The sequence below is a fragment of the Microcaecilia unicolor genome, chromosome 13 (assembly GCF_901765095.1).
Source record: "Microcaecilia unicolor chromosome 13, aMicUni1.1, whole genome shotgun sequence".
Classification (NCBI taxonomy): domain Eukaryota; kingdom Metazoa; phylum Chordata; class Amphibia; order Gymnophiona; family Siphonopidae; genus Microcaecilia; species Microcaecilia unicolor.
The window spans coordinates 71,811,125-71,826,091 of record NC_044043.1 but is presented as its reverse complement, the minus strand read 5'-3'; the positions used below and the strand labels follow the sequence as shown (position 1 = coordinate 71,826,091).

The 14,967-nt window shown below is 46.5% G+C and overlaps 1 protein-coding gene across 1 annotated transcript in view; it reads left to right on the top strand.

The window, feature by feature from the left end:
* Positions 1 to 1,793: 1,793 nt before the first annotated feature.
* TMEM240 (transmembrane protein 240) overlaps positions 1,794 to 14,967 on the top strand; it is an 83,649-nt gene continuing 70,475 nt past the window's right edge. The window contains exons 1-2 of the mRNA XM_030185875.1: positions 1,794 to 1,850; positions 2,084 to 2,190. Of these exons, the coding sequence (XP_030041735.1) occupies positions 1,794 to 1,850; positions 2,084 to 2,190 (164 nt within the window). The remainder of the gene's footprint in view (positions 1,851 to 2,083; positions 2,191 to 14,967) is intronic.

Here is a 14,967-nt window from a genome sequence, read left to right as displayed (position 1 = left end):
TAGAAGGAGCATTAGACTTGTCTAAGCACAGGACGTTAAAGTGACTTGGCCATCAAGGTCTCTCAGTTGGTGGCAGAGGGATGTTTGAATAATAAACTTAATACTGTGTATAAGAAATAGACTGATTTACTAATGGATGATTTCCGCTAAACGGTACAAGGCTGGTTGATGCAGGGGCTGCCGCGCTGTAAAACTCGGGCTGCCAGCAGAGGGCAGTAGTGAGCAGCGTAGGCAGGTCTGAGTCTTCACTGCAAGCTCTCATCATCAAAGAGAGCGGCTCATTCCACTGATTTTATCTGCTGTCTAGGCTGCAAGAGCTTAGTTTTTAGCAAAAGCATCGTACATGGGCTACTATTCTTTGTCTTTAGTGGTTCGCCGCTGTTTCCTATCTCTTACAGAGTTGTACGCGTCGATGATAAGGGATAACATAGGCAGAAGAAACCCTGAGCAGGAGTATTAGAGTACAGAAGGTGGGAACGGGGAAATCTTTCCTAGCGGAATAAAGAGATTGCAGACTCTCTGGGCTGAGGCACGGAAGCAGTTGGGGTCGTGCAGGCCGATTGTTCTGCAGTTCAGTAGTTAGCTTTGAACATCAGGCATGGGGGAGGGGGGTTCCCGGGATTGGAAGCTAGAAGGGGATGAGGGAGTGAAGTGAACCCCTCCAGGGTCCTGCACTGACTAAGCGTCTTTGGCCAAAGCTGTCACCCCTACACATGTGTCCATGTTTTGGCCCAAATCCGCAGCTCAGAGCAGCTCTGGCAGGATCTAGAGCTCCTTCTTCAGCAATGTAACTCTTGGGCTGGAGAGTTCACCAGGCAGGTGCTGCACTTGGCAATTAGAAGCTTTTTGCATTCCCCATATATCAGCGAGAGAAGGGGCGTTTGCAGGTTACAAGAAATCCCCAGAAGCCGTTTCCAAATGAGGAAGCTGCAGCTCTCTGGTGTTTGATCTCCCGGGATTTGCATATTTACCCATCCCAGCCCGGGGGATGCAGGAAGGCTGTGCGCGGAATGTCAATTCCAACTGCAATATTAGGAAAAAAAAAAAAAAAGACAGAGAGCGAACGGGGAGCGCAGCTTCCCATCGGAGTCACGTTTTCTTCCCCTGGAAGAACAAGGCGGAGGTTTGGGGGGTTTTCTTTCACCAAAATTACTCTCATTATTTTGCTGGTTGTGGCTGAGGCAGGTTCTAGGACGTGATCGTTAACGAGCCAAACTCATGACGCGATCGGAAGCAAAAGCCTTAATGGTCAGGCAGTGGCCCCCTCCCTCCCCTCTGCCTCTCACTCCCTGCGAAATATCTTGGGCAATTCTTTGCTCTCCGCTAGTTTCAAACCAGACCCCGGATTGCTGAATTATTTATCCGCATCGCCCCGGAGTGCATCAGTTTTCCCCCGTTGCTGCAGAAAGAAGAGAGAAAAATACCAGGGGGAGGGGGGCTGCTGGCAATGTTGCGCACCTCTCCGCCTGAAAATCCAAAAAGGGACACTGTACCTGCCACTCTGATCCTGGAGGGGTGGGGGAGGGGGCGAGATCCGGCCATTCCCAGGACAAGACACAGCCAAAAGGAGGACGTCGTCGGATCTCTCGGAAAAGAGCGGGTGATGCAAGGGCTCTGCTGATCCTGTTCCCCCCCCTCAGCTTCAAGGATTGCAGCTTTGGAGGGAGGAAGGAGGGAGGGAAAGGGGGTGACCAGTTGTGACCTTTCCAGCCAGCAGCAGGGGCAGCGCCTGGTTTTTTTTTTTTTTTTTTGGGGGGGGGAAACAGGCGAGGACCGCTGTCAGTTACCGATTGATGCACATGAGCGCAAACACCATGATTTTTATGGTCCTGGGGGCGTCTATTGTGATGGTAAGGGATGTTCGCCTGTATCCAGTACTATTTTGATGATTATTGTGTGTCACTACTTTTATACGCCAGTTGTGATTTCCTCTTTGCCTGCATGTATACCATTTAAGCATAAAAACACCGAAGCAGCATTCTTGTTTTAATGACTGCCCCAGTCTCTTAGCAATCAAACTAGAGTCAATGTTTTATTCCATCATCTAGAGTTGACCAGATGCCTTGGTTATGGGCTCTTACAGGCAATAGCTTGCTTGATGGATATGAATGCGCTTCTGGACCGATTTCACAATTACATCCTACCGCATTTAAGAGGAGAAGACCGAGTTTGCCACTGCAACTGTGGAAGGTAAGTTAGCCACCTTTCCTTTTTTGCTGTTCTGTTTCTTTAGTTTGGGGGGGGGGGGGGGGAAGAAATGTTAGTGCACTGACAGTCCCACTCTAGCTAAGTCAAGTTGCCTGTAGAGGAGCCCTTAACTGGATTTGATATTCAGGCTCATTCTGAACGCTCTGTCCAGTTGGGTTTGGGGGGAGGAATCCCAGCTACTCCCAGAGCCTCCGATGACTGAGTGATTTTTTTTTACCTGGGATCATAGGAGCCGACTCTGTGGGTGCTTGAGCACCCCCAATATTGAGAAAATTCCTTGCATGTGTCTATGGAGGGGTTATTTCCACTGGGCTTAGCACCCCCAATAATTTTAAAAAGTTGGCTCCTATGCCTGGGATTACAGGTAGTGACACCCCTCCTCCGTCTCTAGAGATCTGGGGTATGTCCCTCCCTAGCTTAAGTTTGGGTCCAGGCTTTTCTTTGAGGGCATCTTCGCTGCTGTGGATTCCTCCCCCCCCCCCCCCTCCTTGAAAATACTAATACTTTGCGCAGAGCAGGTGAAAAACAAAATTCTGCTCCTAATCCTAGTGGGGTGTTGAGCTTTGGTACCCTTTAGGTCTTCAGGAGGCCAGACGGGGTTTACTTGTTCATGTAGGTCTATGATTACCGAGCGTAGGGTTTCTCACTTGTAATCAAACTATGCTGCAGTTGGTAGCTGGTGAATTTTGAAACGTTTCTCTTTCCATGATGTGATCTCGTTTAGGCTTCACACTTGGTGTATCTGCCTGTTTCATTCTTAGGCTGTGTGTCCCTAAGCCCTGTGCGGTTTTTCCGTTTGCTCCTCATATACCTGGGCCAGAGGGGGGGAAAAAAACCCTTCTGTTTTTGAATTACTAGCTGGGATTTCTCTAATGCTCCTTCTTGCAGCACCTCCCGTTGTCACCTGTCACCCCTGCAATGACATTCGCCAAGACTTCATGCCTCAAATGCATCCCCCAAGGGTGGAAGTAGAGGTGAAAGCTTTATGGTTGCATAGAGCTGGGGGTAGGTAAAGCCCAGAGCCAGTGATAAAATACAGAATTTGAAAGCAGTACAGCAAGGGCAGGTTTACAGAGGAATTGGAAGTATGAAAACTTTCATTCTGAAAGATTAAAAAGCACAAAGATCTGGCATGTGGCTAGAGAATGGAGGGTATTCACTCTTAAGTGACCTTTGAAATATATGTCTTGCATTGATAAACAACTTCCCCAAATCATCGTCTAAACATAGTACCATCAATAAAACCCCCCTGGGAAAAGATTTTAAGTTGTTCATGGAAACGTCTGCCCTGATGTAACTGATGGTGCTTTCCCAGCTTATACAGAGGAAAGAATATCCAGAACAGCGACAGCCAAACTCTTTAGACTTAATTCAATCACCCTTGAGCTCAATAAGAACTTGGAGATCATCCTTTTTCTGATAACTGATTTTTTTGATTGACTTCCTGGGGCAGTGTTGTTGTTGATGTTTTAATCTTTTGGAGACTCCTCCTACTTACTTGCTCTCACCCCAAGGAATCCAAGCAGAAGAAGAAAATCAGCGGCCCACCAGAAGAATGTATGAAAACCAGGCACATAACAGATTAAAAACAACATAGGAATATGGCCATGATAAAAATTAGTGCTCATTTTATTCCAGAAACTGCAAACGGATATTTATGTTTCACCTCTCAAAACAGGTTCTAAGCTACGCTCAATCATAACATGACATTGAATTTAAAAATATATAAATAATATTAACCAAATGTATCTAAATCAATATATCATTTTGCAAACCATCAAAGCAACTTCATCAGAAACGAGAACCACAATTTTAAAACTTCTCACATTAAACATCATTGCAAATCTCTACTAAATCGTTCAGTTAAAACCAAGTTTTGTAGCCTTTTCTAAAGGCTAAGGGGCCCTTTCACGAAGCAGCAGTAACATAAGCGCACTACCACGGGACACAGGTATCCTGCGGTAGTGCGCCACTCGGTGAACGATAATCCCACACTGAGAAAATATTTTTTTATGTTTTAGCTTGGGAGGCGTGTCCTGCGCTAATCAGGTAGCATGAGCACATTGCCACGTGCTGCCCTGATTACCGTGGGAGTTGCGCAGGAGCCCTTACCACCAAGTAAATAGGTGGCAGTAAGGGCTCCCATGGTAACAGCCATGCGCTAATTGAGAAATTAGCACGTCTGTTAATGGGGGGATATAACAAATGCGACTTTTATATTCCGTGCTAAAAATGGCTGTAGCATGTGGTAAACCCATGCACTAACAACAGTGCCAGCCACGCTTTAGTACAGCTTAGTAAAAGGATCCCTAAATATGGAAACACTGTTATGCATCGGCATAGCTGGACCTCACGGTGGGAGGGGGACAGAGCCCGAGGTTGGGGGCACATTTTGAGTGCCGCCCCCCTCCACCGCCTCGCCCCCCCCTCACCACCTCGCCTTGCCCCCTCACAAACAAATACCTTTGCTGGGGGGGTCCCCAACCCCTGCCAGCCAAAGCCTTCTTCAGTGCGGTCTCCGGTGCAGCCGCGTTCGCTGCCTGCCCCCTGCTCTTCTTTTTTTCTTGCTCCACCTGTGCATGCTGAGCGTCAGCGTGCACAAGAGGAACAAGAAGAAAGAAGAGCAGGGGGCAGGCAGCTTTTTGCTTTAATTTTGCTTGCACATTTCAGTTTTTTGATTGCACAATTTAACAACATTGCATTGGAGGTTTTTTGATCGATGATGAACTTTTTTTAACTGTGTGCGTGTGGATTCGCTGATTCAGCGGTCCAGTTCTCTGTGCAGTTGTTTGCCACAGTTGTGTGAGGTCTTTTTCTTCCTTGTCCTGAATTTCTCTCTGTATGGTAAATCACACTCTTTTGTATGTTATTGAAGCCTATTAAATATTTTATTTATATATTTATTGGGGTTTTATGAACTGCCTATATGAAGAAGAGGTTCACCCCTTTGAATGCCTGTGCATCATATAGAGGGGCATAATTGAACAAAAACGTCTATCTCCATGGGCGTTTATCTCCGAGAACGGGTCCGTGAAGGGGCGGACCGAACCATATTTTCGAAAAAAAATAGACGTCCATGTTTTATTCGACAATTTGTGAGCTGGGCGTTTTTGTTTTTCAGTGATAATGGAAAATGAAAGCGCCCAGCTCAAAAACGAATAAATCCAAGGCATTTGTTCGTGGGAGGGGCCAGGAGTCGTAGTGCACTGGTCCCCCTCACATGCCAGGACACCAACCGGGCACCCTAGGGGGCACTTTTACAAAAACAAAAAAAAAGGTAAAAGAGCTCCCAGGTGCATAGCACCCTTCCCTTGTGTGTTGAGCCCCCCAAATCCCCCTCAAAACCCACTGCCCACAAGTCTACACCATTACTATAGCCCTAAGGGGTGAAGGGGGGCACCTACATGTGGGTACAGTGGGTTTGGGGGGGTTGGACGACTAAGCATTAAGCAGCACAATTGTAACAGGTAGGGGGGGATGGGCCTGGGTCCACCTGCCTGAAGTCCACTGCACCCCCTAACAACTGCTCCAGGGACCTGCATACTGCTGCCAGGGAGGTGGGTATGACATTTGAGGCTGAAAATAAAAAGTTGTGAAACATCATTTTTTGTGGTGGGAGGGGGTTAGTGACCACTGGGGGAGTCAGGGGAGGTCATCCCCGATTCCTTCTGGGGGTAATCTGGTCATTTAGGGCACTTTTTGGGGCCTTATTCGTGGAAAAACAGGGTCCAGGAAAAGTGCCCTAAATTCTCGCTAAAAACGCATATTTTTCTTCCATTATCGGCGAAAGGCGCCCATCTCTGATCGCCCGATAACCACGCCTCAGTTCCACCTTCACCACGCCTTTGACACGGCCCCATCAACTTTGTCCACATCCGCGATGGAGTGCAGTTGAAAACGTCCAAATTCGGCTTTCGATTATATCGCTTTATTCGTTTTTGTGAGATAAACGTCTATCTCCCGATTTGGGTCGCAATATAGGCGTTTTTCTTTTTCAATTATAAGCTGGATAGCCTCTTTCCTTTCATTCCTTGGTCTGAAGTATGTCTGTTTCAGGTTTCTGTGCAGGCTGTGCACTGTTTCAGTGACCCCTTGCATCAGTTCTGTAATGCATAGCCAGACTTCGGCTGGAGGGAGGTCCAGAGCCCGAGGTGAGGGGGCACATTTTAGCCCCCCCTGGCGCCGCCATCCCCACAGCCATTATCGACCTCCCCCTGCCGCCGCTGCCCCCCCCGCCATTACCGACCCCCTCCCCGCTGCTGTCGCTGCCGCCAACTTTGACGACCCCTGCCGACGACCCTCTCGACCCCCCCCTCCCACCGCCAACCCTCCCCCGCCGTCGCCTGAGGAGGTCCTCTTCTTCCCGTGAAGGCTTTGTTCTGTTTCTGACGTCCTGCATGTTGTACGTGCAGGACGTCAGACTCACAGAAACAGAACGAAGCCTGGTTGATGTGCAAGGCTTCGTTCTGTTTCTGTGAGTCTGACCTCCTGCAGGAGGTCAGAAACAGAATGAAGCCTTCGCGAGAAGAAGAGGCCCTCCTCGGCTGGCGGGGGATTGGGGTCCCCCGCCAGAAAAGGTAGCCCAAGGTGGGGGAGGGTTGGCGTCGGGAGGGGGGTCAAGAGGGTCATCGGCAGGGGGGTCCTGGGCCAAATCTACGGGGGCCCAGGCCCCCTGGCCCCACATAGCTACGCCACTGCTGTAATGGGGTCTTTTACAAGGCTGCGTTAGCGTTTTTAGCTCATGGTAAAAATCAGCTGGCAGTAAACGCTGAGATACTCCATCATATTACTATGGGTGTCTCAGTGTTTACCACCAGCTGATGTTTACCATGGCCTAAAAACGCTAGTGCAGCTTTGTGAAAGGCTGCCTTAATTCCTTTATGAAGGTGCCATCTCCAGACCTAAACCCAGCACTCACATGGAGGTCTACGTAGTAATGATAGAGGTTTCATCAGCAAGAAAAAGGAAAGGCTGCTTAACTTTCCCCCATTGTTTTTTTACAAGAACTGCATAAAACAAGGGTCAGCAAACAAGTTGTAGGTGAGACCTTTTCCATGGTCTGATTTAATCCTTTGGAAAGGTGTCACCTAGCTTGTTTGTTCTTGATTCTTTTTGCTACACATCCAAGGGGACTAACGCAGCAACCTCCAAGTCACTGATGCTTATGCCTCAATCTCTTTCTTGTTTAACATTTTCCAGCTCATTCCATTGTAAACACAGGTGGTGAGGTTTTCTGTCCCACTCCCAAGTGTATGATTTTACACACTTTGGCATGGATACTCTATTTCCAAGCCCTTGACATTTTTCACAGCATTTTCAAGCCCCCTTTAATATTTTTTTCTGCGGGTTTACTCTACTAGAGGTTTTTGTATCATCTGGAAACAAGTCTCAGGAGATTGAAAACAACTGAGAACGGACTCAATAGACCAGCTTTCCATGCTGTTTTCGTATTACCAGTCTTGTTTACCAGTTTTCTGTGTGGAACAGGGCCAAAAGCCTTTTTGAAGTCCTGATAAGCAACATCCATTGCTTCTGCCTGATCTATCGCTTTTGTCACTTTAAAGAACTCAATCATGTTTGTCTGGCACGATCTTCCCTTTGTCTGAGGGTCTGTAATTTATATATTTCAAGATACTTCACTGCCTGCTTCTCTAGTAATGTAATTAAACCGACAGGTCTGTGGTTGCCAGCTTCCTCCTCTTTACATGATACTATACAATACCACAGTAGATAATGGAATATATAGATGATCAGCCCATTCAGTCTGCCCAATTAGAAGTGGGCTATGCCTGCACTCCTACGGCCTTGTGAGCCTCCGTTATTAGCAAAGACAAGGTGGAGAGCTTCCTTGCGCTCTTTTATGCTTCAACATTTTTTTGTTGATGACAAACCGGTTCTTATACAGAACTCGAAGAATCACAATAGCAAAGCATAGAAAATCACAGTAACCCGACATAACCGTCATCAACCTGTTGTTTTTAACTACTCCTCCCGATCCCCTCTGTTTATTTGACAATACAATATTTTATTGGCCTTAACCAATATTAAATACACCTAGCTGTAAACGTCAGAATGAACTCCAAGTGACCCGACGTATATCGTCATCAGATCTTTGACAACTCTTCCTTGCGCTCTTTTAGAACCTCGGGGTGTAGTCTATCGGGTCCCATGGACTTCTCTACTTTCATGATTTAAGTAGCACAACAGTGCAGCAGGTGAGGGCAAAAAAGACCAAGCAACCCAGCTAGTTTGCCCAATTGTTCCAGCCTACATTGGTAAGGCTATTTCCATCTTCAAGTGCCGGAGAAAGTGGTGAAGGCGGTTAGCTTAGCAGAGTTTAAAAAGGGGTTGGACGGTTTCCTAAAGGACAAGTCCATAAACCGCTACTAAATGGACTTGGGAAACATCCACAATTCCAGGAATGACATGTATAGAATGTTTGTACGTTTGGGAAGCTTGCCAGGTGCCCTTGGCCTGGATTGGCCGCTGTCGTGGACAGGATGCTGGGCTCGATGGACCCTTGGTCTTTTCCCAGTATGGCATTACTTATGTACTTATCTCTCTGTATCTAGAACAGGTTAAGATTATATCCCAGATGCCTGTGCTTTTAACATATCTCTCTTTATTTAGGACAGGTTAAGGATACTTCCCTGTATCCTGCCTTAAGAATGTCATACTTTACTTCTTGTGTAAATACTAAGTAAGATAATTTGGTTTAGATTTTAGCTTTCTGCAGGTCCTTCTGTTAAATCCCACTTTCTCCCTTTATCCTGAGTCAACCTTTTCCAGTATCTCACAATTCACGTCTTGATGCCAATAACACACCAGAAATCAGGGGCTGATGTAAAAACTACTGCTGGCATTAACATGCGTTTAACGCTGGGCTTGCGCGCACACTTTGAGCAATGCCGAATGCTCAGAGATCTCGAACGCCGGTGTTAACATGCGCACTGAAGATGGCCATAAATTGTATTGAAATGGATGTTAATGAGGTTAGTAAGAATTCCTTTCCAGTGCACAAATGAAAGTGCTGCAATGCACAGAAGGAAATGATAGATGTTACACCGAAAATCTATTGCCAGGTCAGGGCAGAGTGGAAGGTTTTCCAGGAAAAGATTTCTTGTCAATTTTCCACATTAAACTGTGGGTTTAAATTTAAAACGAATCGGAGAATATTTTTCTTCACTCAATGTGTAATTAAACTCTGAAATTCGTTGCCAGAGAATGTGATAAAGGCGGTTAGCTTAGCGGAGTTTAAAAAGGTTTGGACGGCTTATTAAAGGAAAAGTCCATAGACCGTTATTAAATAGACTTGGGGAAAATCCACTATTTCTGGGATAAGCAGTATAAAATGTTTTGTACTTTTTTGGGATCTTGCCAGGTATTTGTGACCTGGATTGGCCACTGTTGCAAACAGGATGCTGGGCTTGATGGGACCTTTGGTCTTTCCCAGTATGGCAATACTTATGTACTTTATTTTGCAAGCAGAAGGAAGTCCGTGCAACTTTGAGCACTGATAATGAGAAACAAACATGAGCGAGTCCAACCAAACCGACAAGTGAAAGCACGCATCGGTGCCTGGTTTTTTTGCGCTTAAATATGAGCCTTTCAAAAATGTTAAGTGCAAACAATTTTTAAAAGGCTCATATTTAAAAGCACAAAAGAACAGCACTTCTGGTTGTATCTGGATATGTGCACAAGAACCGTGCTTGTTGCAAAACCCACGCCAGGCATGTTCCTTCCTTTGCTTTCAGTTTGTTAGTACAAATTAACCATGCATATTATTTGAGCATCGCTTAGCTATTTTTCTGCACAGTTGTTGCACTGTGGGGTTTTATACCGTGGGCTTTAGCACCCGGTTTTGAGCATTGGTCCTTCAGTCTTTTATTCTTCTGCGATATTAATTAATTATTGGGATGTATTAGCCACCTTTTATGAAGAGATTCACCTAAGGTGGTGTACAGCAGATACAGTTTAACATAAAACTTACAATTTTATTAACAGCATAACAATAGGAAAAATGACCAAATATAAACATAAATAGAATAAAGTAGGTAAACTTGAAATCAGTAAATTAAAGCCTAGTAGTAGGACTATCATGAAACGGTATAAAAAATATACACATTTAACAGCACTGAAATTCAAATAATACTAATGAAGCACGTATTAGAACATTCAAATAACATAGATATGATGGCAATGCTTTTCTACAACACAGCTTACCATGTAGCCAAGGGACCAAGTGCAGATAAATAGATAGGTGGTACGAAGTCAGTTGGGATAAACAGGGGGGTGGCTAAACTCTAGGCAAGTTCTTTGTACAGTTAAATAAGATATAAGGAAATGATCTAAGTTACAATGTGTGTAGTGAGCTAGTCCAAGTGCAGAATGGGTGTATAGTCAGTCACTCTATGTGTGAAAGGCTTGGGAGAAGAGCCAGGCTTTCACCTGCTTCCTGAAGCACCCAAGATCTTTTCCCCCAAGAGCATTCCTAAAGCAGAATTAGTTATAGGTATATTAGTGATCTGCAAGAGAATCATGAGGACATAATTTCTGCCCCGAGAATCTTCTCTCTATGAAACAGAGCGGGAGTTGTTGTTGGAGCAGAAAAAGATTCTCGTCACTGGGCCCGGGTTCTGACCCACTAGAGAGCACAAAAGTGGGAAATGGCTCTGTAGCTTGTGCAGCCTATGGGGCATTTCTGTGACTTGGCACCTCCAGTTAGGTGCACCGATGCCATGTGCAGATTGCCAAGTCTGGAATGGCATCTCTGCACCAAGACGTCTTCATCTTGGTGCAGAGATGGAGGAGTAGCCTAGTGGTTAGTGCAGTGGACTTTGATCCTGGGGAACTGAGTTTGATTCCCACTGCAGCTCCTTGTGACTCTGGGCAAGTCACTTAACCCTCCATTGCCCCTGGTACAAAAATAAGTACCTGAATATATGTAAACCGCTTTGAATGTAGCTGCAAAAACCTCAGAAAGGCAGTATATCAAGTCCCATTTCCCTTTCCCTATTTGAGATTCTGAATTCTACATGGAATGTTGCTGTTGCTTCTATTTGAGATTCTGGAATGTTGCTACTATTTGAAGATTCTACATGGAATGTTGCTATTCCACTAGCAACATTCCATGTAGATGCCTGCCCTTGCAGATCAGCAACATGGCCGCGCAGGCTTCTGTTTCTGTGAGTCTGACGTCCTGCATGTGCAGGGCGTCAGACTCACAGAAACAGAAGCCTGTGCGGCCCGTGTTGCTGATCTGCAAGGGCAGGCTTCTACATGGAATGTTGCTAGTGGAGGAGTAGCCTAGTGGTTAATGCAATGGACTTTGATCCTGGGGAACTGAGTTTGATTCCCACTGCAGCTCCTTGTGACTCTGGGCAAGTCACTTAACCCTCCATTGCCCCTGGTACAAAATAAGTACCTGAATATATGTAAACCTGAATGTAGTTGCAAAAACCTCAGAAAGGTGGTATATCAAGTCCCATTTCCATTTCCCTTCCCTTCATAGAATATTAGCATAAACCTAAACTGACGCACTTAAATTTAGGCATGACCATTTGCACCAGATCTAGAGGTTGGATACGGTATGAGAATCAATTTTATTGTATCAGATTTATTGTGAGAGTTGAGATAAGATGGTAGCGTTGTGTATTATGTATTGTATAAGGTCTCCGGATGAAGTGATAAAAAGAAACACGGCCAGAGATGTGTATGTTGGAGACACACCCATTTCCCCACCATGCTCCACCCACATGTACATCCCATTGCACTTACTGGCTATGGTACTTACGCATTATCTTATAGAATATAGCATATACACTTAAGCGTGTATGTGCACTATATGCTAATGTGGTGCTTTTCTGTGTACTTACGTGTACAAGGTGCAATTAAGTGCATGCACCCAGTTATAGAATTGCTCTTCACACCTGTGTTAAGAGATGGTACCATCATATCCCTATGACCGGAAGACATGGCAGAAGGGAGGGGTTACTGATGCCTAATATGACATGGCAGATCCTGGTAACATTCCTTATGTGGTATAGGTTAGAACATAAGAATAGCCACACTGGGTCAGACCGATGGTCCATCTAGCCCAGTATCCTGCTTCCAACAGTGGTCAATCCAGGTCACAAGTACCTGGTAGAAACCCAATTAGTAGCAACATTCCAGAATCTCAGAGTGACAATTTTCTGGAATCCCAAAGAGTAGCAAGATTCCGGAATCCCAAAGAGTAACAAGATTCCGTGCTACCAATCTCGGGACAGGCAGTGGCTTCTCCCATGCTTAGAAAAAAGGGTCGGGGGACAGAACTAAAGATATTCTACCGCTTTATAGTAGGGAACAGAGATATACCTGATTTTAACTTACCTTGAGCTTGGATTTGGAAAAGGTAAGAAATTAAATGCAGATACATGATGTTATTACCCAGAGAGGTTCAGCAAAGGCACAGTGCTTCTTCCAGATGCAATGTAAAGGCACATAATTGTTTATCCAGCTGTTACAAGATTAACACCTGCCTAGGTGTTTTGGAGTAAAGTGGTACAGTCTTAAGGGCAGGGAGAGTCTTAGGGGTGTAGGTTGTATTTTCTTTGATTCTGGGGGGCCTTCTGTGGCATGGGAGCACAGGGCAGTTGCCCTTGTTGTACCCCCTGCCCAAGGGTCCAGTACCCTCTGTAGATATTAGAGGTGAATATAAGTTTGTTTATAGACTGAACTCTGTATGTGTGTGTGTGAGTGAGAGTGGGTGTGGGTGTTGTGTAAGTTTATTCATAACCCTGAAGCAGAGAGATCAGATGTTGCAGAATGATTTAACAGCAATTGATTTCTAGTAAAGTGATCATAATGAGAACGAATTAAATGATGAAGAACAAAGAGGACAGGGTAAAGCAAGGTAATAACAGCCCGGTCCTACACAAATCCCATGACACAGTGCCATAACGTTGCTGGAATGTGGCCTGGTGCTGGGAACCAGAGGGACAAGGGGGTGGGTCACAGTCCTGGCTCAAGGGGTAGTGGCACCCTGAACCAAACTATTGCCTAATGCCCTCCCCCTCCCACTCTGCATTGGCATCTCCCCACCCTGCCCCCCATCTGCAATGGCCCCACCCGCACTTTCACATTCAACCAACAGCAGGGGCTCAGATTTAAATGCAAGAACTGGAAATACTTGTTCTCACATTTAAACTGCAGAGGTGCTGTTGCTGTGCAGAGAACAGAGCACAGCGGTGAGAGCAAAACACGCTCTCCTCGCTATGAAAGCTGAGCCGCTGAAGCAGGCCTTTGGCGTCCTTTTCCTGTGGCACTTGAACTAGTGCTTCACCTGGCTAATGCCTTGAGCAGGCCCTGTCTCAGTCTGCGACAGGTTCTGGGGCACTTTGTGCACAGAAAAAAAAATGAGAATCCTCCTCCCAGGCCCTCCTCATGGGCTCTGACTTCTTTCCTGTGTTACAGACTCAGGGCCAGATGCACTAAACTTAACGAGCCATTAACGAGCAAGTAGTAAACCCTGGCATGCACTAAAGGCCATTTTCCGATCACGGTAGCAGCTAACGAAAATGGAATGCAGATGATCCAAAGGCTATTGCAAGGCTATTATAATGAAATGCACTACGGTTTTCCGATCCCCTTACCGTGAAAAAACCTAACGTGAGGTCTGCACCTCTTGTTAGGCTGGGGCTCCTGTGAACGGACCCATGGAGACCAGTGGGAAAGCGCCTATCACCCATGTAAAAAAAAAGAACAAGCTGCCTGTCCCAAGTGCTCGTCAGGGACGTCCTCCTAAAGTGCCTAACATGGACGTCCTTCAAGGACGTCCCTGACATGCACTTGGCTTTTTTTCCCCCCTTCCGACGCCGACGCCCCCGAGGTCGCTGCTCCCCCCTCCTCCCTGCATTGAAATGACAGCTTCCCGCAGCCCCAGCCTCTACACCCCCATGGCCCCACCCCCGCCACACCCCCTGAGGTCGCCGCTGCTGCTGCCACTCCCCCCTCCACCCGCCCCCAGACTGGGATCTCACAGCGCCTCTCACCTCCGTGTGAAGGCGCTGCAGCAAGCAACAGCTGATCGCTTCCCTTCGGACTTCCCTCCTTTCATCCCTGGCCCGCCCTCGGGGGTGCGGAGGATGGCGGGGAGGCTGGGGCTGCGGGACGCTGTCATTTCAATGCAGAGGGAGGGGGAGTGGCGGCGACCTCGGGGGGGGTGAAGGATGTCCATAAAGGACATCCATAGGCACAGCTCTTTTTTTTATATATAGTGAAGGACGTCCAAAAGGACGTCCTTGGCATGCGCAGAGCAGCCAGCATAACGCTTGGCTGCTCTGCGCATGCTTGACCGGCCGACTGTTTAATGATGGAATAGAGAATGCAAGTGAGCTACAACGAGCAGCTCATTAAAATTCCTATTACTTGATGCATGCCCGTTCCTTACTGATTCGCTAAGGGAATCGGTAAGGGAAGGGCTTTAACGATTTTTTAGTGCATCTTGGCTTAAGTTTGTACTTAAGACAGTGTTCTTCAATGTGAGGCCCAGGGGCCAGTAGTGGCCCCCCCAAAACTTCCTGGGCATCCACAATTGTCGTTCTACTTTTTTTCTGCCGCTCTGCCTCTCTACCCAGGCTTGGGACAAAAAGGGGAAAGTGGATTGGGGGGGGGGGGTGGGGAGAGGGTAGCTGCATGCTTGAAGGACAACACATTTCTCAATAGACAAAAGAGAATGCATTTGGAAACGCTCAGAACCTTTAGGATACTCCCCAATAA